This window comes from Schistocerca americana, chromosome 5 (assembly GCF_021461395.2).
Source record: "Schistocerca americana isolate TAMUIC-IGC-003095 chromosome 5, iqSchAmer2.1, whole genome shotgun sequence".
Lineage (NCBI taxonomy): Eukaryota > Metazoa > Arthropoda > Insecta > Orthoptera > Acrididae > Schistocerca > Schistocerca americana.
The window spans coordinates 407795157-407821016 of NC_060123.1; the positions used below are offsets into that span (position 1 = coordinate 407795157).

Sequence of the window (25860 nt, forward strand, 5' to 3'; positions counted from 1 at the left end):
TTGGATAACATAGCAAACAGTACACGACTGTAATGTTCAAACTGATACCAATCTTTTTAGGTTTTCCAAGATAAAAATGTAAGACGCTTAAACCATATATTGAAATACGTGTAATATCTAATTAAATAAATGCGCGATAAACCAGTAGTTTCAAATATTCAAACCATTCAGCTTCACAGTAAACAACTGAAACCTTATCTAGATTTTCCAGAGAAAAACTATGACACTTGTCAGTCAGTGTTAATTTATATGCCGAAAAAGAATGTTCTACATCAACGGATGTGACAGGGGCATACTTCACTCTCGCCACATGTTGGACAGGAATGCTGCGATCAGCTGGCCGCTGTGACCAAACCGTTCTAGGCGCTTCAGTCCGGAACCGCGCTGCTGCTGCGGTTGCGGGTTCAAATCCTGCCTCGGGCATGGATGTGTGTGATGTCCTTAGGTTAGTTAGGTTTAAGTAGTTCTAAGTTCTAGGGGACTGATGACCTCAGATGTTAAGTCCCACAGTGCTCAGAGCCATTTGAACCATTTTGAAGCTGCGATCAGGGGAGCTGGATTTTCCGCCAAGCGTGTATGTGTGCTGCAGCGCGCAAGTCCTTTAGGCCGGTGTTCTTCTGCAAAACTTTCTGAATTTTTGCCCGTAAATTTTCTTTTTAACTTCTTCCAGTAAAGAAAAATTCTTGTAAATACGTCTCCCTGAGCAGTCTAACTAACTCGGGGATAATTCTTGGCGCAGATGTGTAGTTGGCTCTAATATAAGCCAAGTCCCTTGGATTGAGGGATCTCTGAGTAACTGTTTCGCTGAAGTTACAAAGGCCGGCATCCTCCGGTAGTTTTTCAGTTACCTTCTGGAATGCTGGAAGATTCTTACTATAGTATTCCGCTGCTGCTAACCACGTGTCCCATCGAGTAATAACAGGTTCAGGTGGCAATTGGAGATTTTCCTTTGAATGCTTCTACCCTTGATAGTTCTTTAACAAAAACTTACTTTACCGTGAAGATTAATTTATTTCCCTTAGGGAATTCTAGCTTTGAAACATCCTGGCAGATTTTAAAACTGTGTGCCAGTCAGAAAGTCGAATTTGGGACCTTCGCCGTTCGCGGGCAAATGCTCTACAAACTGCCAGGAAATTTCATATCAGCGCACACTCCGCTGCGGAGTGAAAGTTTCATTCTGGAATTCTAGCTATTCTTGCTCTGCTATACGATTGATATAATGTGCTACAAAAATTACATACGGCATCTAAGGGTAGAATACTTTATGCATTTTAAAAGCTGCAACCGCATATGCAGCGGCATCTGTGAAGGCCAGAAGCACCTTGTTTTCGTCCACCTCATTTGGGTATAGCTAACGTGACCATGCATCCCGCTTTGGGCGGGACAGTCCCGTTTTCAGGCTGTCTGTCCTGTGTCCCCAGCCAGAGCAAAAATACCCCGCTTTTGCAAACAGACCAAACGATAACTGATTAGACGTTCCCCCTACCCGTTTATATCCATTACATTCGAAAGGCGTTGTTAACGGCGGCGGCGCGAGCGGCGCGGCGTGAGAAGCGAGAGCGAGTAACATGCGCGAGCGAGACAGATGTGACGCTCAACTCAGCCAGGTCCGTAAATACAGGACGTACATTAAGCCGGGGAACACTTTCAATTACTTATTGCACAAGAACTAAACATTGTACAGATGTCATTCATATTGCATTTTGAAGAGAAACACTGGAAGTTTTTTTTTACAAACATTCGATATGCGAACCATGAGTGACATGGCAGATGTCAATATGGTAATCGAATTCTTGCCATACCCGTCCCAGTATGGCATCGTTGACTGTGGCAGTCGCTTCCCGTATTCTCTCCCGGAGCTCTGCTACATCGCGTGGTAGAGGCTGCACATACACCAAATCTTTAATGTGTTCCCACAGAAAAAAGTCCACGGTGTCAGATCTGGTGCTTTTGTCGAACTCCAACATACAAAGCTCGCTCCGCACCTGAACTCGCCATGTTTGCGACTATCGCTGACTATCGGAAATCTACCAAACTACGCTGTGGCGGCATACATGAAAAAAAAAATCTGGGTTACTCTTCAAATTGACACATGTATTATATCTGTACAATGTTTGGTTCTTGTGCAGTAAATAATTGAAAGTGTTCCCGGACTTTATGTCAACCCTGTAATGTTTAGTTTTAGCTTGTATTGGAATGTTAGGGCGCGCGTGCACAATCAAAAAGCTCATTCAACGTTTCGTGTTTGTAAATGCCTAAACGCAAGTATAACTTTAACATTACTGTTCTTTGCAAAATAAGTATACATATATAAAACAAAGGAGTGATGCATCTGATGTTTCGTGTGAAAAGTATCGTACTGATTTAAGTGTTGCTCATGATGGTGCTAGCGATATCTAGAAACATTTAAAATCGGAAAAATACAGCCTTTTCGATCAAGCTGCTGCTTTCATCCCGTCAAATGCTTTCTTGCCCCCCCCCCCCCCCCCCTTTTCTTTTCGATGTAACCGATATGCGGACATTGAAGGATTTGGATGTAGCTGCAGCGGAAGCTGCATGGGCGTATCACACGATTCAAGAAAACCACAGCTTTCGCTCAAATGACTGTGCCTCTAATTTAATCCAAACATGTTTTGAGAAAAAAAATAGATGTGCTGGTACAAAAGTCCAGGTTATTGTAGTAAATGTGCTGTGCTGGATGAACTGATAGAGCATCTTTGTGAAGCCCACTGCATTTCTTTATTAACGGATGCTTCAGATCATGGCTCAGTAAAATTATTCCTGTTTTGATTCGATATTTTTTACTTTATGAAGGTGTGAAAATCAAGATTTTAGAGTTTCAAGAGCACCCTGCTGAAACATCGGATATTGTTGTCGATTATTTCAAGCGTATTTCATCGTACGATGATTTAAGTAAGAAAATTGTGCCACTTTGTGGAGACAATACTAACTGCAATTTTGCAGGAGACAAAAAGGGAGTAACAATGTTTACGCAAAATTGAACCTATCACTCGGCAGGCGACTCATTGGGATTCGATGTCGAGCGCATATACTTCACAACGCGATCAAAACAGCTTCAGATTGTCTCCATAGGAACTTCGGATGTATCGTTGTGAAAATTTACTAATTTTTTTACAGCTACAGCGTTCGGGTGGAAGATCTCAAAGAGTTCTATGATTCCAATGACACAGAGCAGCAGAGACTGCTGGGCTACAGCAAAACAAGGCAGCTCCCGTTAAAGCCGGAGCTAGAAGGAATTTTAAAAATATGCCAGCCCTTAAAAAGGTATTTTCGGTGTATCGATAAAAGCTCAAATATTTCAAAAACATTTTTCGAAAATATTATACAGGGTGATTCAAAAAGAATACCACAACTTTAAAAATGTGTATTTAATGAAAGAAACATAATATAACCTTCTGTTTACATCATTACAAAGAGTATTTAAAAAGGTTTTTTTTTCACTCAAAAACAAGTTCAGAGATGTTCAATATGGCCCCCTCCAGACACTCGAGCAATATCAACCCGATACTCCAACTCGTTCCACACTCTCTGTAGCATATCAGGCGTAACAGTTTGGATAGCTGCTGTTATTTCTCGTTTCAAATCATCAATTGTGGCTGGGAGAGGTGGCCGAAACACCATATCCTTAACATACCCCCATAAGAAAAAATCGCAGGGGGTAAGATCAGGGCTTCTTGGAGGCCAGTGATGAAGTGCTCTGTCACGGGCTGCCTGGCGGCCGATCCATCGCCTCGGGTAGTTGACGTTCAGGTAGTTATGGACAGATAAGTGCCAATGTGGTGGCGTTCCATCCTGCTGAAATATGAATTGTTGTGCTTCTTGTTCGAGCTGAGGGAACAGCCAATTCCTGGGCTGCAAACAAATGCTTGCTGGATGCGTGCTACATTTTCATCACTCTTTCTCGGCCGTCCAGAACTTTTCCCTTTGCACAAACACCCATTCTCTGTAAACTGTTTATACCAACGTTTAATACACCACCTATCAGGAGGTTTAACACCATACTTCGTTCGAAATGCACGCTGAACAACTGTCGTCGATTCACTTCTGCCATACTCAATAACACAAAAAGCTTTCTGTTGAGCGGTCGCCATCTTAGCATCAACTGACGCTGACGCCTAGTCAACAGCGCCTCAAGCGAACAAATGTACGACTAAATGAAACTTTATAGCTCCCTTAATTCGCCGACAGATAGTGCTTAGCTCTGCCTTTTGTCGTTGCAGAGTTTTAAATTCATAAAGTTGTGGTATTCTTTTTGAATCACCCTGTATTTGATTATAGTTTTCGCATGCACACACTAGTGAGTTTCCATCAGACGGTGTTAAAAATTGAAACATAATGTCTCCGAGATATGACACGTAGAGATATTTCGCTTTTTCTTCTCCACACCGCCCGTAATCATATAACAAAATTACAAGAAAATGACGCTGTTGGTCAGAGCGTAGAAGTTGCGGCGGCTGAATTTTATAAGACTAGTAAAGAATACTTGGTTCTGTGGTGTCAGTTTAGTGGAAACTTAGAAGTGTTTGATTGGGCAAGTTTGACAAAAGTACCTACATGGGAAAAAGAAATACAGAATGTGACAGACTTGCTGATTACACAAAGATTTCTTAGCAGCGACCAACATACGAACGTGTTCAATGAGTTTTCGCTTGTTTCGAACTGCGTCACAGATGAAAAAATACCAAGCTGGAACGCTAAAAATGTTGCTACTGAAGACCATCTGGTGAAGTTGTTCACACATGTCCGTGAGAACAATCTGGACTGTGCGGAATTTCGCACAAGAATTCAATACATTTTATGCTTGCCTGGAAGTAACGCACCTGTTGAAAGAGTTTTTACTGTAACGAATAAGATTTGGGTAAGTGACAGAACACATTTAAATGTGGCAGATTTGAAAGTCAGTTTGATTACCAAGACTAACATCAGCAAATTATGTGTTAAGCTCCAATTCAACTTGAAAACTGGACCCGACATTTTGAAACTGGTTTCCTCCGCCGACAAATATTAAACAAATGCCCCTGCAACTGCAATTTAATGTTGATTAATTCAAATTATATATAACTACTACGTTTTTTGGATAAATTATAAATAGTAAAATAAGTTTTTTCCTAAATTCTGCAGGCGTTCCGCTCATGCAAAAACAAATAAATAAATAATCACATTAGGTATAGCACCTTCATGAGCCCATTGTTGACAAAGTGTGCAATTGTTTCTTAGTTAGTTTTTGGGAGTTGTTTTGAACAAATGAAATAACCCCTGGAAGGTGCATCTTGCAAACAATCAGATTTGCAATGTACCTGCCAAGACTGTCAGTAGTTTTATCAGCAGAAAACCATATTTAAGACTCCATAATATCTTCTCGGATTCTGTGCAATGCGTCAATGTAAGTTGAATCCACATAATTTTATACTCAACGCTGACTCTGCAGGAACAGACTGATGACAGTACTTATAAAGAAAACCTTTGGAAACAGGACTTTCTAGTTTTTCAAAAAGGGGCATTTGCTGTCCAAATAGCACAACACATACCACTACAGAATCGGTTGTTTTTGGTGGATTCACCAGATGTCTTTACTAAAGACGTTTGTTTCAGTTTTGGTATGCCTGAACATTTGCCACATGTAACGCTCCATCTTTATGTTAAGTAGGGTTCTTTATCACTGGAAACCTAATGTAAGAAAGAAGATGCTATATAGAAGTGTGTATAAAATATACTTGGTATTTTTAGGGTCAACGGTACCTAATTTTAGCAAAATAAAATAAAAAACTTACATCACAGTTTAGCAGTTTAAGTTTTCCAACTATCCTGTATTGAAAAAAGATTTTTGTTACAACACAAAACTTTAAAAAAATAAAATGCGTGCCATTTTTTTAAAAAATATCATGCTTTGTCCTATAGGTACGACATTTTCAGATTACTTACCTTTCCTTTACACTATCAAAACTGAACTCAGCAGTGTAGGAATTATAATAGAAGTGTTCAATTGAGTCCCGGAGATTCATATTACAATTTTACATAAAATTTACAAAATAATCTGCTTCACAAATGCTCTGGTGTCGAAAGATGTGAGAAGAAATTCGCAATACTGAACTGACAGGAAAAAGTAAAACGCATAAAAAAATTAACAACTGATCGCTTTGTTGCGTGCTTGGTAGAAAATTATTTTTTACTTCTGTCGTATTGTACGGTAACTTTGGCAGCACAGCCTTACATCAGAAAACTTGGAACTAGCTCTTTTCTTCCGTTGAACTATTTTCGCGCACTGGAACTAGAATAGATTTTGAACAATGACACTTCCTACGTTCATTGATACGCTACGTATTACGTTAGTTTGGCGGTTGGATAGCAAACATTTGCCTCGCTTTCCTACAGTGAGAGTCAGTGAATAACAAAAGAGAGAGGCGAGGATTTTCTTTTTTTTTTACTAGGCAGTTTTAACTTTCCCCTGTCAATATCTATTTTTTTTTCATGTGAGGTCAGTTCAAAGCCTATTCTTTGTAGAGACAGGCAGCTGGTCAGGATTCTATGTGCTACAGGTTTTTATATATATCGCCTTCAGTTCTCTTATCTTCGATTCTTGTACGCAATTGTAATCTTCTGGAAATACATGTATTTTATGTCTCATTAAGGTACAGGTAACTTCTATGATTTTAAAGCAAAAATAAACAAAAATAAGCAATAACTTCGAAATGAGCCGTTTTAGGTGCTGTAAAATTAACAGTTTCGAGTTTAATTAGTAATGAAACGCGACAGTACAAGTTTATTTGCAACTAGGAACTCAGGAAAAGACAGGGTTCAACCAAAATGTCCACGTTCTAATAATTACACATACATCCTCTGCGCACCATAGTATTAAAACAAAGACTTTTCGAATTTCGTTTTTAGCTTGCAGCCTAGACACTCGCTGCTCAATGATCCTGCACTGGTAATGAGCCCGCGATACATGACGCGGAGTACAGCAAACTGCATGTGATAATACTAATACCAAGTACACTTTTCATAATAATCTTGGAAATTTCACACGAACATAAAGAAATTATTCTCAACACAATTATTTGTCATGTGTGAACTAAATATTCAATGTGTTAGCTAATGACGATGAGCAGTAGTGAACACGACACTTTATCAAAGAACCACTAGACGGTTTTGAAAAACGAAGCCCTAGATGATTGTAAGCGTGCAAATGTTTCCAGATTTCGCTGCTTTGTGAATATTAAAAACAACTCAAAAAGAAATTTGGGCATTTATAAAAAATAGTGTAAGATAGCTTACTGTTGTGGCCATGAAAGCAATCATGCACATGCGGATTGTATTCTCGAAGCACTGGAGGAAGAAGCTGGGACCTGCGCATGAATTGAGCTCTTGGATTGTGCTGTAACACACGCAAAGAAGGCCATAGAAATTTTTATTTATAAAACATTATTACACATCAGTTTACAGCCCTGCACAAGAGTTTGACATGTCACTATTCAACATTTGCTGTTTGTTTTTTATTTTTATCTTCATTTTCATCACTCTAGATTACATAGCACTTTATACATTTTCTTTCGTTGTTGCTACTTAAGTTTCCAGGACTTTTCCCCCATATTGCTTCTGATGATGGTGTTGATGAAGTCCCATACTCCTTGACAGAGCGTAGGGGACGACGCGGGAGACCCGCACCGCTGTACTAGGCAAGGTCCTAGCAGAGGTGGCTTCCCATTGCCTTCCTCTGACCGTAATGGGGAATATTGCTTCTAACCTCAGTTTATTTTTTTCCTGTGTTCTTTATACCTTCGTAGCATCTTAGCTCATTAACGTTGTAACCGTTAAAATTTTCTAGTTATATTAGTTATTTAAGAGCTTTGAACTCCTTTCTTATTGTATTGCTTCAGGCTGTTGTTTACTTAACGTTGGCAGAAATGCCAGAAATATATCTATTGTTTAGTCAGTTATCATTTATTCCAGGGAAATGGTAAAAAATATTAAACTTTTGCTTTGTCACTGCTTTTGATATTTTCTGCATATTTCAATACATCTCTTGATTATTTACTGTTCGTCTCCCCTCTTCTTTTCCATGACAATCTTCATTTTTCTTACACTCAATCTGCCAAGCGTCAGGGGCATCCAAAAAGTAAAGTAAGATTTTTTTCTGAATGCAAATTGGTTTTATTTATGATTCCAATGCACTGTATTATTCCGCACTCTTTTCCCTACAAAACTCTAGTTTTAAGCATAATCTCCGTTCAATGCGACTGTCTTTTGCCACCTTACTAGAAGGCCACGTATGACCGCATGGCACGACTCTACTGGTCGACGTCAGAACCAACGTCTTGCTACCTCAATAACCTCCCCATCATCCACGTACTGCTTCCTGTGGAGCCCATCCTTCATAGAGCCAAAGAGATGGAAGTCGGAAGGTGCGAGATTCGGCTGTAGGCTGGATAAGGAAGAACAACTCAATGAAGTTTTGTGAGGTCTTCTTCGGTGCGAAAACTTACGTGAGACTTCGCGTTGTCAGGAAGGAGAAGTTCGTTTGCATTTATGTGGCGACGAACACTTTGGAGGAGTCACGACTGTGTGCGGCCGGCGGGCACGCGGGAGATAGGACAGGTCTGCACGACTTTGTTGCGGCAATAGATGCCTCGCCCAACGACTCACCGTGCTTTTGTTTACTGCCATTTGCAAGTGCCTTTGCACATCCATATACAATGGAGTTTGGCGTCGTCCGCTAACATAGGAAGTTGATCTATTCTCACTATGCTCACTCATGGTATAATAACGGATTTTGTGCTTTTATTTCCTATCAATATTTTTCTGGTTGCTTTGTTTCGTGACACATTGCAAAGATTGCACGGAGAGGTAATATTTTTCCTTCAAGAGCGACCAAATTTATGGAACCAAACAAATATTCACGTTTCACAATATTTATAAATAAAAATGTAAACAAATAATTTTTTAATGAAAACTGATTCAACAGTAAAAACGTCAGATCTACTGAAGGACGAAAATCCTTGATGTTATTTTGCACGTAAGAAATGATTCAAATGGTTCTGAGCACTATGGGACTTAACTTCTGAGGTCATCAGTCCCCTAGAACTTGGAACTACATAAACCTAATTCAATTAAGGACACCACACACATCCATGCCCGAGGCAGGATTCGAACCTGCGACCGCAGCGGTCGCGCGGTTCCAGACTGTAGCGCCTAGAACCGCTCGGCCACTTCGGCCGGCTGCACGTAAGAAATAAGACACAAAGGATAAAGTAGAAAGGCGCTATTTACTGTCGTCTAAATATTATTTGATGTGTCTGTAGGGATGCTACATACTTTGTCGAGCAAATATATGTTGGTATTGTGAAATGTTTGGACGACACTTTTCGTACCCCTTCAGTTCTCAGCGGCATGGAGAATTTATCACACTACTTCTGTCAAGAACACCCGCTTTATATTTTGCTTTGGTATTAAGAAACTCTATTGTCACTGCTAGTCCCTTAATTCAGTCCGTAATTTCGACTTCATAAACTTAACTGTACCGTTGACGTGCCAAACTGCACTGCAGACAGCTCTCACAACACAATTTTGGGGTTGACGTGAACGATTACACGCGACAGAAGTTACTCAGTACAGGAATAATACGCCAGGGGCGGTGCTGTACATTTAGTCCTCGTGTAAGAGGGGCTAGGCTGGTTGTTCACTGGAAGCAACTACGTGCGCCTATTAGAACAAACGATTTTTGCCAGTGCGAACAGGACGGAGAGTTTTGCGTCTGCACGGACGCAAAACGTAAATAAGTTGTGAATTTGCGTTTTCCTAGAAAATGAAACCGCAAGCACATTAAGTATTCAGTCCACACGTGCATTCTGGAAAGAGCGTTCAAATAAAGTGTTTTTATTTAACGATGATGTTAAGATAGACCGTTGATGGATCGCTAGGGGTAAAAGAAAAGGAAACTCCTGAGTTTGCTGATAGCTAAACTGGTAAGTGACGATGAAGAAGAGGATAATTTGCTCCACACTTATACGAAGCGCTGAAAAAGAAACAGCAATATGCTTTTGACACTGCGTGAGTTAACAACTTAGTTTCCTCGATCTTGAAACGCACCTGTAGTTTTTTGTTATTTGCTTATGAATTTGACCGTCTTGCAGCAACCGTTTCGCCGGCCGGTGTGGCCGTGCGGTTTTAAGCGCTTCAGTTTGGAACCGCGTGACCGCTACGGTCGCAGGTTCGAATCCTGCCTCGGGCATGGATGTGTGTTATGTCCTTAGGTTAGTTAGGTTTAAGTAGTTCTAAGTTGTAGGGGACTGATGACCTCAGTAGTTAAGTCCCATAGTGCTCAGAGCCATTTGAAACATTTGAACCAGCAACCGTTTCACTAGAACGCTGCATGCAACGGATTAGACTCTTTTAGAGCTAGTTGGCCTGTCACACTTCACGTGAAGTTCTAGCGCACTACGCATTGTTCTCTATCGGAAAACACCTTCACTATTTTGTCACTGACAAGGAGACGACGCTTTTCCTTGGACGCATGACGTACTACACGGTGCAACAGTATCGCTCCTATGAAATTCCCTGGCGTATTAAAAATTTGTGCCGGACCGAGACTCGAACTCGGGACCTTCGCCTTTCGCGGGAAAGTGCTCTACCATCTGAGCTACCCAAGCACGACTCACGCCCTGTCCTCAGAGCTTTACTTCCGCCAGTACCTCGTCTCCTACCTTCCAAACGCTACAGAAGCTCTCCTGCGAACCTTGCAGGACTAGCACTCCTGAAAGAAAGGATAGTGTGGAGACATGGCTAAGTCACAGCCTGGGGGACGTTTCCAGAATGAGATTGTCACTCTGCAGTGGAGTTTGCGCTCCTAGGAAAACATCGGGGAACCGGCTTAGGAGATATCGGGGAGAACACGCACAGGCTACGTACCTGAGGAGGTCGCTGTGATGCGCGACACAGGCAAACAGTAGTTTCTTGTGCTCGTCCGTGTCTGTAACCCGGCGAAGGCGGCGCAGGTTCTCGGCGAGGTAGCGCAGCTGGGCGCACAGCAGCAAATGCAGCCACAGCACGAACAGGTCGAAGAACACGGACAGCAGAATGTTCTGGAGGCCCGCGACGTACTGCAGGCAGTGCACCACCTGCGGAACGACATCTCCACTTTCAGCTACTAGGCCTGGCGCGTCCAACTGCGCGGAAGGAGGTAGAGCTTATGGCGTTCTGAGTGTCCTTGAACACTTGGTGACGCTCACTCATGTGTTTAGCCTTACCCACGTGCCAGAAGTGAAGGTAACAAAACCGCGAGATGGGTAGCGATCTGTCTTCTGTGGTAAAATGGGTGCAAAATCAGAGACTAAAATTGTACTATCTTTTAGAAAGTGTCCTGAGACCAATATACAACGCACAGTTGGCCATTAGATGTCACGAGAGGCGGATTTGCCAACATAAAAGGAGGCGGGGAGTAATGTGTTGTCAGTAGAGAAGCAGTAAGAGCAGTGTGGATCGGCAGGAGAGCTCAGTACCTTCGAACGTGGACTAGCCGCTGTATGTCACCTGAGACACAGTTCTATTAAGACATTTCAACCGTTCTAAAGGCACCCAAGTCGACTGTTGTGATTGTGAAGTGGAAACGCGAAGAAATAATGGCATCTAAATCAAGACCAGGCAGACTTCATCTACTAGCCGACAGGGACCGTTAAGTATTGTGGAAGGCAATTGTAAAAGTTGCATGACATCGAGGAAGGAATAAGTCGCGAGTCCCAAAGTGCTATCAGCAGTCCCCAGGTCGTTATAATTAAATTTTCTCTATTTAACACGTTATAACACGGAAAATAACTACTGAACGAGTACCAAACTTGTAGCATTAGTGTCCAGAGTACGGGCTGCATGATTTCCACGCATCACAGCGCCACCGTCCAGTTCCAACTATGGCAACCAGGTGCCGTGATAAGTCATCATAATTCATAGTCTCACACACCCGTCCAGTCGCAGTGCACTTGTTTCCTGCCAACATGAGATTGGACAATAGGAGCAGGGCATTATTGGTGAAGCTCCATTATCAAAACAACAGTAATGGTGCGGCCGCACTTCGAGAATATCGCCGGCTGAAAGGATTATGGAAGGGACATCTTTCTGCACCTGCTGAACTAGAGAACTGGGCGTCGCTCTGGGAAGAGGCCGACGACCGTTTGCACCACAGGTGGTTGATGAAATCGCTGTTGCTATGGCAGACAACGCTGCGTGCAATTCCCGTTCGTCGGGCAGTACTCGTGGTGTGTCGCGACAGTTGAACATCCTATGATCCACTGTACGTAAGGTGCTTCGAACCATTCTAAAATGGTATCTGTGCAAGATCCATATTGTGCAGGAGCGTTCGCAACGACGTGTTGACTTCGCCCTACACTTCCTCCCAAGGACTGAGGTTGCCAAGGATTGGCCCTGGACCATTCTATGGACAGAAGAAGCTCATTTTTCTCTGATGGGTGAGGTTAAAACACGGAATTGCCGAGAGTGGGGATCTTCACCTCCAGTAACTATGAATGAAGTTCCTCTGGATGGTGAACATATAGCGGTATTGTTTGGCTTTACGATTACGTTCGTTATCGGCTCCTTTTTTGAACAGGCTGGCGTTCAAAGACGTGCACTGTGACTGTCCAGCGCTACTGCGATGTGCTTCGCCAGCATGTCATACCCGCCCTGCAGGAAATGAAATGCCGTGTGGCTAGGGCCTCCCGTCGGGTAGACTATTCGCCTGGTGCAAGTCTTTCGAGATGGCGCCACTTCGGCGACCTGCGTGTCGATGGGGATGAAATGATGATAAGCACAACAGAACACCCAGTCCCTGAGCCAGAAAAATCTCCGACCCAGCCGGGAATCGAAGCCGGGCCGTTAGGCATGACATTCCGTCGCACTGACCACTCAGTACCAGGGGCGGACGCCCTACAGGAGAGAGACGCATTTAACTCAATAGTTTTCAGGCAAGATGGGGCCCCACCGCACATCGCTCGTGAAGTTAACCTGCTTCTTTGAGATTTTCTGCCGATCGTCTGCAAATGCTTAGCCTGCACGAACGCCTGATCTCACTCACTGTGGTTTCTGGTTGTGGGGCTACCTGAAGGACAGTGTTTACCAAGGGAACATTCACACGTTTGCTGATCTGAAGCGCAGCATATTAACAGAGGTAGCCAGCATACCTAAGGACCTGCTTCGTTCTGCTGAGCAGAATGCAATCCTGCGCTTTCAGACTCTTCTGGGGCGCTGAAGGGCGCCATACCACTAGCCATGCTACAAGCAGTAATCGTAGCGGTATGTAATGGTACGATGTACCGTTGTAGCACATTAAAAGTGTTTCAGTTTATCTGATTCTGCATTATTTCTCTTCACCATGTCCTTGACATTAATGCTACCAAGTTTGGTACTCGTACGGTAATTAGTTTCCGTGTTGTAACGTGTTAAATAGGAAAAGTTTAATTATAATCACCTCGTATTACTGTCCGTAAGGAGTTAAAAAAAAAAGAATGGGGTACATACGCCACAGATTCGTGTCGTCATTGCCAAGAGATGCTTGTGGTGGTGCGAAGAGCGACGCCACTGTCCAGTAGACGACTGGAAGCAAGTGATATGGAGTGATAAATCACGCTGTACCTTACGGCAACCCGATGGTAGGGTCTGGGTTTGGCGAATGCCTAGAGAACGTTACCTGCCATCGTCTGTAGTGCCAACAGTGAAGTACAGAGGAAGTAGTGTTACAGTATAGGGGTGTTTTTCGTGGTTAAGTTACATGCGGGAGAATACGAATGCGTTTTACAGCACTGTGTACAGTGTACAGTAGATGAGCAGTTCGAAGACAATGGTTGATTTCATCAGCATGACAGCGCAGCCTGCCATAAGCCAGCATCTGTAAGGCAATGATTTATGGACATTAATGTTCCTGAAATGCACTAGCCTACAGAGGGTCTCGATGTGAACCCAACTGTACACGTTTGGAATGAGTTAGAGCTTTAACTTCGTTCCGGACCCCATTGTCCAAATCTACTACCTTCGATATCTTGCCACAGCATATTGTTAGCAGCGGGACAATTTAGTTGAAGTACAAGAAATTAGGATTCCAGAACAACTGATAAGTTAGATCTTAGAGACTGGAAATTTGATGGATGGCAGACAGGTTGGGACAGTGGAAATACTGAATGTTGGGTATACTTCCAAACATCAGAGAGAGAATTCGGATGAATCAAACGTCCCCAGCAGAGGTATGGTTCACTTTACGACAGAGGACGGTCCTTACCCTAGTACATACATAGAATAGGAAAGATACCGCCAGCACTGCCTGACTGTGGTGATTTAGAACCTCCAGAGTATGCAGCGTTCGCGCGCCTATTCCAAGTGGAAGTTAGGAGACATGAATCCCCTCAGAGCGAAATGACATACCTTATTAGGTATGCTTACACATTCCATTTACTGAACATAGTCACGAGTAATATATCTAGGAATGAGCTGAACAAGTTCAGAACAGCTTTTAGAAACATAAATACGCGTATAAGAAACATCAACGGAAGGGAGGGGATGAGTGAGCGGGAATATGCGAATGATGAGGAGGCATGAAAGGACGACAGTAGTACCGATAGTGAGGAAGAGACAAACACTGCGTGATGAGTTACATGTTGTGCGGAGTCTGTTAATGATTCAAACGGCTCTGAGCACTATGGGACTTAACATCTGAGGTCATCAGTCCCCTAGAACTTAGAACTACTTAAACCTAACTAACGTAAGGACATCACACACATCCATGCCCGAGGCAGGATTCGAACCTGCGATCGTAGCAGTCGCGTGGTTCCGGACTGAAGTGCCTAGAACCGGTCGGCCACTGCGGCCGGCAGTTTGTTAATAAGAGCGTATTCATCTGCAATTTAGTATTAATATAAATACATTTCTTCCTAGTTATATTAATTTTGATGACTCGAAGTGTTTTCCAAGTCGCTAAAAAACTAGACAATTGATTACACATGGCAGAAGTTAGCATGTTTTCCCACTCAGTGCAGACAAAGCTCAAAGATGTATCGAAGTAGCCGCAATACACAAATAGCTAAAAAAATTCTCATAAGAATTAACACAAAATATTTTAATTCTTTCGCTTTTTGTTTCATTACCTAATTTCGTCTTATTTTCTTTCTAATTACTTACGTTTTCCTTAGATATGTGCTTATTGTTAAGTTTTATTGTATAGTTTAACATCTTCGTATTGCATCGTTAGAGCTAAGAAAAAATGTATCCTATTATGTGGAATATTTTCAGTGTACTGCTGTATGGTATGACATGTTTTAGATACATTGGAGGGCAGGCGTATGAGGACAATGAATATATAAATTAAAATCACTATCGTATCTGGTTTTGGCTCTTAAGGAAAAATGGGCTGCCACTCTTACATAGAACTTCAGACACCTCACTGAAAGTGTCGTCAATAAGAGTTCCAGCTGTCTTAAGGAGAAGGATGGTCACAGCCTTTACTAATGCCCACTAATGGGTATCCAGATATTTTTGATAAGATAGTGTACATCCCACAGAGAGCTCACATTTCTTTTGTCAGTAGTTGCTTGGCCACCACAGGGCTCTGGCCCTTGCAGTGCTACTTCCCTTTCTTTGCTGCAAGTCTACTATTCAGTTGTTCTTCTCCCCTGTCTGCCTTTCTATCGGAGGGTGTCGTTAATGCTTGGATTTCATTTATGATCTTGGATACTAGTTTTTTTTTCTTTCTCTCTCTCCCGGTACTTTATACAATATTTCATTCTTCATTACATGGTCTCTATTGCTGAGTTTGACCTACCGTTCCTCTTCCAAATTTCACATAAATGCGGATTGTGTAGTGAAGTCACTCCACCATTTGCGTCCTTCTATCTTAGCATCTTTTCCTTCTGCCAAAACCAATACACGCAAAACCCAACACAATAACCATCCCATTGTAGTAGGACCGTCAAGTACGTGCATGGTAGTAGACTACTGACCACGCAGGGAACGGACTATTGGTGCCTAAGCAGAAAACTCTCCGCGTATGTCACGTAGTACATGCCCGTTGTGCCCGTGGCATGGGGATCGGGGCGACAGCTATCTGGCCAGGTTGCCGTGGCTGTGGCTGTGTGGCGGCTGTGAGGAGAGCCCTCATTTGGAGTGGGTGGCACCAAGGCGGATTACTCGCAAAAGAAGCGGATCAAACTCTGTTCTGCTGGTGGCTGCACTTCTTCAGCAGTCTCTTCTGAATGAAAGGATTACTGCAATGCAGAAAGATATGACCCCACAATGTTTCTTTCCCTGGCTAAGCAATGGGAGCAATGTAGAGCTAAGAGATAAGAGGAGAAATACTCCCTACAATACTTTGTTTGCTCTAGGACAGACGAGGATTTCTTTATGGCCTCAGAGCCATAATTATTTAGTGAATACCTTGAGAACAGGTCTGAGGAAACAGCAGCTTTTTCGAAAACGAAAAGTGGTTCACTTCTGATTAAAATGGCATCCAATGCTCAGTCACAGACGCTGCTTGCCTGTGACAAGCTGGGTGATATTATTGTAACTATCACCCACCATAAAAGTCTTAATATACCTAACTGTCACCAACAGAGTTCATGCCATCATAAACACACAGTCTATTGATTCCCATTAGTAAGTGTCCAGATACTTTTGATCACACCTGCAAGATTGATGACGAGTTGTAAGACAGTTTGGGGTGTTGGGTGTGCATTTTATGTCCTCTTCAGAAGGGACAAAAGGACAATAAGGTTGATACTGGGGCCCTCATCTTGATCTCTGAAGGCAACTCGGTACCCGAAAAGATCAAGTTGATGGTGTATTTTCCCCCTCCGATGACGTGATTTAAATGCCTGAGATTCATCCATATGGATTGTGGATGTCAGTTGCAAATGACTGCTCTTACTGCCTCTCCCCTCCCCCCCCCCATACTCCCTCCCATCTGTGTCAACTGTGGGGAGCATACTACCCCTGATTACTGGGCTGCATCGTCTTTCAGAGAGAAAAGAAAATCCAACAATACAAGATTCTGTACTGACTTGATTATAAGGAGACCAAGAAGAAATATGACTGTTTGCTTCCTGTGTGTATGACAATGATATATGCTGCGGCTGCTATAATGTTATCCTGTCTCACTACAGTAAAATTCCTGTATATATGGTTCTCGGGCGAGACGTCGGATGTCATAATGAAAACTCCACAATATTTCATCAGCGCAACTGGTCGACATCTTCAGGTGCGACGAACACACTGCTAAGGGAGTTTTTTTTTCCTTATTGTTATTTAACACCTTACATAAGGTGGGCTGGCAGCAGCACACTACGCTGCTCTTCAGCCACAAGTTTTACAAAGAAAAACAATGGAGACACAGAATATACAGAACAAAGTGGGGGGCAAAGAACAGTAGACACAGTAGCGAATAACACGTAGCCGTTCACATGCGAAGACAATGGTTCAAATGGCACTGAGCACTATGGGACTTAACAGCTATGGTCATCAGTCCCCTATAACTTAGAACTACTTAAACCTAGCTAACCTAAGGACATTACACAACACCCAGTCATCACGAGGCAGAGAAAATCCCTGACCCCGCCGGGAATCGAACCTGGGAACCCGGGCGTGGGAAGCGAGAATGCTACCGCATGACCACGAGCTGCGGACATGCGAAGACAACTAAAGAAACTGTTGGCACTGCACATGGACACTGATGATGGAGACCACACGTGAACGATGGAGCGTGGGCGGCGAAAAACACTGAGGCACAAACACGATGGCACATACACTAAAACGATGGCGATGATCTCCGGCGTGCGATTATCCACTTAACATGTGCGAGTCTGGGGAACTGCCAAGAGCGGAAGAAGGTGGTGGGGGAGGGAGAGGGGACAGCAGAGATGCCAATGGCAGAGGAGATGGTGGGAGGAATGAAGATATGGGGGTAGGGGAAGCCCGAGGGAGGAAGGGGGAGAACTGGAGGAGGGAGGGAAGGGGGAGAGAAGGGAGAGAGGGTGCCCATAGGAACAAACACAAGAAGTGGGAGGGGAGTATCAAATTTGGTAGGAGGGGTAGATGGAGGAGGGCATCATCAGGGAGGGGGAGCTGGCGGAAGCCACCTTTTGGAGAGGGTAAGGAGAGTGGAGAGATGGAGAGCAGGTGGGACGTGGAAATACAGGCACGGCAGTGGGTGGGGCGGGAGGGACAAGCGGGTGAGGAGGATCGAGTTTATGGGAGGTGTAGAGGATCAGTATCCATTCGAGGAAAAGGAGGAGGTGGGGGAACGGAATAAAGTTGTACAGGATCCGCATGGGGGAGTGGAGATGGATGCAATAGGTGAGGCGAAGACCATGACATTCAAGGATCTGAAGGGATTTGTAAAATGTAGGAGGAGCGGAGATCCAGGCAGGGTGAGCGGATAGGGCTGATGACGGATTTATGGGTGTGGAGGATGGTGGAGGGGTCCAGACACCATGTACAGCCAGAAAGGAGCATGAGGAGACGGAGTCGGGAGCGTGCCTTGGCTTGGATTGTCTGGAGGTGGGGGGTTCAGGAGAGGCGACGGTCAAGGGTGACGCCAAGGTACTTAAGGGCGGGGGTGAGGGCGATAGGACGGCCATAGACTGTGAACCAACGTCCTAAGTACGCCACTTCATTGCAAAAGCCACATCAGACTCAGATAGTTTATCCAATGAGCTACTCCGTTTGCGTACCACTTTCCAACAAGATGGATACTGCGAACGGGAGATTCACCGTGCCTTACACCCAAAGCGGGTTACCCAACGTGAGTATCTGGAAGAAGGCGAAAAACAGAGGGAAATGGTCTTCTTGCCATGCATCGGCGGTGTCTCTTCAAAAATAGGGAGATTATTGAGGAGGTATAAAGTTAAATGTGTCTTTCGTCCGCCGGCAAAATTCAGAGCTCTCTTGGGCTCATCTAAGGACAGCCTTGGCCTAAGAAGACCCGGTGTTTACGAGATTCCTTGTAGCTGCGGCATGTCGTACATCGGACAAACTTGTCGCACTGTAGAAGAGAGATGTACTAAACACCGACGCTACACTCGTCTGGAGCAACCAGATAAGTCTGCAGCGGCCGAGCATTGTCTCAGTACAGGCCATTTTATGAATTATCAACACACCAAAATTCTCGCACCGACGAGTTCGTACTGGGACAGTGTTATTAAGGAAGCAGTGGAAATACGTAGTTCGACGAATCTTGTAAACAGAGACATGGGCTTTCAGCTCAGTACAGCTTGGGATCCAGCAGTGGCCATATTGAAGTCGCATCGAGCAGAGAGGAGTACTATCGGTCATACGACGGATGACGATTCGCCAGCAACACAAATATTCTGTTGACAACGGGAGGATGGTCACGCGCATATGTAGACGCGCATTTTTGCTTGCAGCTTCCGACAGAGGTCGCTGGGACGGCCGATGGCAGCGCAGAGCAGCAGCGACAGCCTGCGCGCGTGTGCCGAAGTCTTTGGTTCTTCATCCTGTAGGTGACGTTGCTGTCCTTCCAGCTATCGGTTGATATCGTCGCTATTGGCCATCGAATTTGGCGCCTCCATGCATGCGCACTTCCTGCCTAAGACTGGCATAAATAGGGGGCTCTGGTCCTGCCTTAGCAGTGTGTTCTTCGCACCTGAAGATGTCGGCCAATTGAGCTGATGAAATATTGTGGAGTTTTCACTATGACATCTGACGTCTCGCCCGAGAACCATATATACAACATGTCCGTCGGGAAACCCTCAAGCAACACAGTAAAATTCCTCTTCATGCCTTCTACGTTGGACCTTTGGGCCCACTTCACTACACCTGTTCCCTTGGTTATTGGATGCCCTCCTGCTGATGCTTCCTCTCACCCACTTTGGGAGTTTTGATTCCCCACCCACTGGGGACATCATTATTCAGCCTCCAGCAGGGGAAGCATCACCCAGCATCTCTCCTCAGGAAGTGGTTTCTCTGGATGCTCCCTTCCCAGGATTCTGCTGTGGACCAGCCAGTGGTTGAAGGAGCCACAGGTTGCTGGTTGTAGGCCTTCAGATTCCTCCTCTGGCCCTGAAACTAGGCCAGACAAACCCTCACGAACATCAGAATCATCCAGGTAGAAGAGGACAAAGAAAGAAGATCTCCAAGACATAGGAGGTTCTGGAGGTTTCCACACCACTGGACTCCCCATTTTCTGACTCTGTGCACAATACAGAGTTCCTGGTGGCCCCTGTGGCACTGAAACCTCCCCACACAACCCTATTCAAAACTGATGTGCATCAATAACGTATCCTCACAACCATTAGCAGCAGATGACCCTAGGGCATACCTGCCTCCTTGGCCCCTTCACATTCCCAAAGTATACTGACAGCATGATCCTCCAGTGGAACTGGATATTTTCTCCCAACACCTGCCTGTGTTATTTGTCATATGTATTTTCCCTGCTTTCTGCACTGAACCATGGACCTTGCCGTCGGTGGTTAGGCTTGTGTGCCTCAGCGATACAGATAGCCGTACCGTAGGTGCAACCACAATGGAGGGCTATCTGTTGAGAGGCCAGACGAACGCGTGGTTCCTGAAGAGGGGCAGCAGCCTTTTCAGTAGTTGCAGGGGCAACAGCCTGGATGATTGACTGATCTGGCCTTGTAACACTAACCAAAACGGCCTTACTGTGCTGGTACTGTGAACGGTTGAAAGCAAGGGGAAACTACAGCCGTATTTTTCCTGAGGGCATGCAGCTTTACTGTATGGTTAATGATGATGGCGTCCTCTTGGGTAAAATATTCCGGAGGTAAAATAGTCCCCCATTCGGATTTCCGGGCGGGGTCTACTCAGGAGGACGTTGTTATCAGGAGAAAGAAAACTGGCGTTCTACGGATCGGAGCGTGGAATGTCAGATCCCTTAATCGGGCAGGTAGGTTAGAAAATTTAAAAAGGGAAATGGGTAGGTTAAAGTTAGATATAGTAGGAATTAGTGAAGTTCGGTGGCAGGAGGAACAATACTTTTGGTCAGGCAAATACAGGGTTATAAGTACATAGTCAAATAGGGGTAACGCAGGAGTAGGTTTAATAATGAATAAAAAAATAGGAATGCGGGTAAGCTACTACAAACAGCATAGTGAACGCATTATTGTGGCCAAGATAGACACGAAGCCCACGCCTACTACAGTAGTACAAGTTTATATGCCAACTAGCTCTGCAGATGACGAAGAAATTCAAGAAATGTATGATGAAATAAAAGAAATTATTCAGATAGTGAAGGGAGGCGAAAATTTAATAGTCATGGGTGACTGGAATTCGGTAGTAGGAAAAGGGAGAGAAGGAAACGTAGTAGGTGAATATGGATTGGGGGTAAGAAATGAAAGAGGAAGCCGCCTGGTAGAATTTTGCACAGAGCACAACTTAATCAAATGATTGAAATGGCTCTGAGCACTATGGGACTTAACTTCTGAGGTCATCAGTCCCCTAGAACTTAGAACTACTTAAACCTAACTAACCTAAGGACATCACACACATCCATGCCCGAGGCAGGATTCGAACCTGCGTCCGTAGCGGTCTCGCGGTTCCAGACTGTAGCGCCTAGAACCGCTCGGCCACCCTGGCCGGCAACTTAATCATAGCTAACACTTGGTTCAAGAATCATAAAAGAAGGTTGTATACATGGAAGAACCCTGGAGATACTAAAAGGTATCAGACAGATTATATAATGGTAAGACAGAGATTTAGGAACCAGGTTTTAAATTGTAAGACATTTCCAGGGGCAGATGTGGACTCTGACACAATCTATTGTTTATGAACTGTAGATTAAAACTGAAGAAACTGCAAAAAGGTGGCAATTTAAGGAGATGGGACCTGGATAAACTGACTAAACCAGAGGTTGTACAGAGTTTCAGGGAGAGCGTAAGGGAAGAAATGGCATGAATGGGGAAGGAAATACAGTAGAAGAAGACTGGGTAGCTTTGAGGGATGAAGTGGTGCAGGCAGCAGAGGATCAAGTGGGTAAAAAGACGAGGGCTAGTAGAAATCCTTGGGTAACAGAAGAAATATTGAAATTAATTGATGAAAGGAGAAAATATAAAAATGCAGTAAATGAAGCAGGCAAAAAGGAATACAAACGTGTCAAAAATGAGATCGACAGGAAGTGCAAAATGGCTAAGCAGGGATGGCTAGAGGATAAATGTAAGGATGTAGAGGCTTATCTCACTAGGGGTAAGATAGATACTGCCTACAGGAAAATTAAAGAGAACTTTGGAGAAAAGAGAACCACTTGTATGAATATCAAGAGCTCAGATGGAAACCCAGTTCTAAGCAAAGAAGGAAAAGCAGAAAGGTGGAAGGAGTATATAGAGGGTCTATACAAGGGCGATGTACTTGAGGACAATATTATGGAAGTGGAAGAGGATGTAGATGAAGATGAAATGGGAGATATGATACTGCGTGACGAGTTTGACAGAGCAATGAAAGACCTGAGTCGAAACAAGGCCCCGGGAGTAGACAACATTCCATTAGAACTACTGACGGCCTTGGGAGAGCCAGTCCTGACAAAACTCTACCATCTGGTGAGCAAGATGTATGAGACAGGTGAAATTCCCTCAGACTTCAAGAAGAATATAATAATTCCAATCCCAAAGAAAGCAGGTGTTGACAGATGTGAAAATTACCGAACTATCAGTTTAATAAGTCACGGCTGCAAAATACTAACACGAATACTTTACAGACGAATGGAAAAACTAGTAGAAGCCGAACTTGGGGAAGATCAGTTTGGATTCCGTAGAAATATTGGAACACGTGAGGCAATACTGACCCTACGGCTTATCTTAGAAGCTAGATTAAGGAAAGGCAAACCTACGTTTCTAGCATTTGTAGACTTAGAGAAAGCTTTTGACAATGTTGACTGGAATACTCTCTTTCAAATTCTGAAGGTGGCAGGGGTAAAATACAGGGAGCGAAAGGGTATTTACAATTTTTATAGAAACTTAACGGCAGTTATAAGAGTTGAGGGGCATGAAAGGGAAGCAGCGGTTGGGAAGGGAGAGAGACAGGGTTATAGCCTCTCCCCGATGTTATTCAATCTGTATATTGAGCAAGCAGTGAAGGAAACAAGAGAAAAATTCGGAGTAGGTATTAAAATCCATGGAGAAGAAATAAAAACTTTGAGGTTCGCCGATTACATTGTAATTCTGTCAGAGACAGCAAAGGACTTGGAAGAGCAGTTGAATGGAATGGATAGTGTCTTGAAGGAGGATATTGATGAACATCAGCAAAAGCAAAACGAGGATAATGGAATGTAGTCGAATTAAGTCGGGTGATGTTGAGGGTTTTAGATTAGGAAATGAGGCACTTAAAGTAGTAAAGGAGTTTTGCTATTTGGGGAGCAAAATAACTGATGATGGTGAAAGTAGAGAGGATATAAAATGTAGACTGGCAATGGCAAGGAAAGCGTTTCTGAAGAAGAGAAATTTGTTAACATCGAGTATAGATTTAAGTGTCAGGAAGTCGTTTCTGAAAGTATTTGTATGGAGTGTAGCCATGTATGGAAGTTAAACATGGACGATAAATAGTTTGGATAAGAAGAGAATAGAAGCTTTCGAAATGTGGTGCTACAGAAGAATGCTGAAGATTAGGTGGGTAGATCACATAACTAATGAGGAGGTATTGAATAGAATTGGGGAGAAGAGGAACTTGTGGCACAACTTGACTAAAAGAAGGGATCGGTTGGTAGGACATGTTCTGAGACATCAAGGGATCACCAATTTAGTACTGGAGGGCAGCGTGGAGGGTAAAAATCGTAGAGGGAGACCAAGAGATGACTACACATCAAACCAGTCTCAGAACTGAAGACCACAACAACAACAACTGACAGCATGATCCTCCAGTGGAACTGGATCTTTTTTTCCCCAACACCTGCCTGTGCTATATCTCATATGTATTTTCCCTGCTTTCTGCATTGTGCTCCAGGGAACTTGGCTCTCAGTGTTTTAAACTCCTACCCTCCATAGCTATTTGGGCTGCTTTATTAATCGAGCTGTCTATGGTAGAACGTTGGGTGGAGTTTTCATGCACATCCTGGAATCTGTCTACAGCAAACACTTGCCACTTACTACAAATTTGAAGCTGTGGCTGTTCGTGTAAGGATGTTTCTGGATTTTACCACCTGTAATGTGTATCTCCCTTCTGATGGCAAACTGTCTCAAACTACATAGTCTGCACTGATTTCTCAGCTCCCACCACACTTCTTCATTTTGACTGACTGTAATGTCCACAACCCTTTGTGAGGTGTAACTATGACCACTGGCCACAGTAAAGCTAACGAAACTTTGGTCACAGAGATTGATCTTTGTCTCTTGAATACAGGTGCTCCCACTTTTGTCCAGCATTTGGATGTTATTCAGCCATTGATCTTGGCATTTGCATCTCTAGCCTTCTCCCCTCCATCCTGTGGAAACTTCATGGTGGCCTATGTGACAGTGATCATCTTCTGATTGTCATGTCCCTCCCGCACCATCACTCACCTGGACATCTACCCATATAGGCTCTCAACAGTGGTAACTGGAATGCTTTTGCCTCTGCTGTCATCCTAAGCACTCATCACATGGAGGTATAGATGTGGTTGCCCAGAGCACAATTGCAGCCACTCTGTCGGCCATAGACTTAGCGAACCCTTGTTCCTTGGGATCCCCCCACTGAAAGATGATACTTGGTGGACTTCAGAAACCGATGGACTCTCCAAAAACATAAGGCACATACATCAACAGAGCACTTCATTGCCTTTAAATGGCACTGTGCCCAGGTCTGCCATCTAATAAAACGACAGAAACTAGTGCTGGGAATTGTAGGTTACTACCATCGGATTGCAGCCGGCCAGCGTGGCCGAGCGGTTAAAGGCTCTACAGTCTGGAACCGCACAACCGTTACGGTCGCAGGTTCGAATCCTGCCTCGGGCATGGACGTGAGTGATGTCCTTATGTTAGTTAGGTTTAAGTAGTTCTAAGTTCTAGGGGACTTATGACCACAGCAGTTGAGTGCCATAGTGCTCAGAGCCATTTGAATCATCGGATTGCATGCCCGTTCTTCGCAGATCTGGGCAAATGTTTGATGTATCTGTGGACGCCAGTATACCACAGGTGCACCTGATGCCTCCCTGAATGGTATTGTCTGCACTGACTCAGATGCGGTCGCTGAATAAGTTGCTATGAATTATGCTAGAGCCTCTGCATCCGAGAATTACCAACTTGCATTTTGTGTTCTCAAACAGAGGGTGGAGCAAGTTCACTTACCTTTCACTACACATCACAGAGAACCATATAATACTCTGTTCAGTGAGTAAGAACTCCTCAGTGCCCTATACCTTTGTTCTGACAGGGATCCAGAGCCAGACCAATCCACAGCCAAATGCTCCATACCTATTGCTGGACTTCCAATGTCATGTTCTAGCCATTTCCAACAATATCTGGAGCAAAGGCGTGACAATGTGATAGTCCCAGTACTGAAACCAGGTAAATATCACCTTCAGATGGACAGCTGTCGTCCAGCTAGACTCAATAATGTTCTTTGCAAATTGCTCCAGCATATGGTGAGTCAGAGGCTGTGTTGGTACCCTGAGTCTTTGGTTCCTTTGGCTTCGTACCAGGGCAGTTTCCGCCAAGGTCATACTACTGCTGACAATCTGGTCTGCCTGGAGTCTACTATCCATTCAGCTTTTGTCCAGCGCCAACACTTTATCACCATTTTCTTGGACCTGCAAAAGGTTTATGACACCGCATAGTGTCATCACATCCTTGTTACCCTACATGAGTGGAGCCTCTGGGCCCATTCCCAGGTTTTGTCCAGAACGTCTTGTCATACCGGTTTCCTGCAGTATCCCCCTCC

At 44.0% G+C, this 25860-nt stretch overlaps 1 protein-coding gene across 1 annotated transcript in view; it reads right to left on the minus strand.

Moving 5' to 3' along the window:
* Positions 1-25860, minus strand: part of LOC124616404 (odorant receptor 83a-like) — a 49701-nt gene that overhangs the window by 18478 nt on the left and 5363 nt on the right. Inside the window, exons 2-3 of the mRNA XM_047144708.1 lie at positions 10924-11132; positions 7294-7393 (exon numbers count right to left, since the gene is read on the minus strand). Of these exons, the coding sequence (XP_047000664.1) occupies positions 7294-7393; positions 10924-11132 (309 nt within the window). The remainder of the gene's footprint in view (positions 1-7293; positions 7394-10923; positions 11133-25860) is intronic.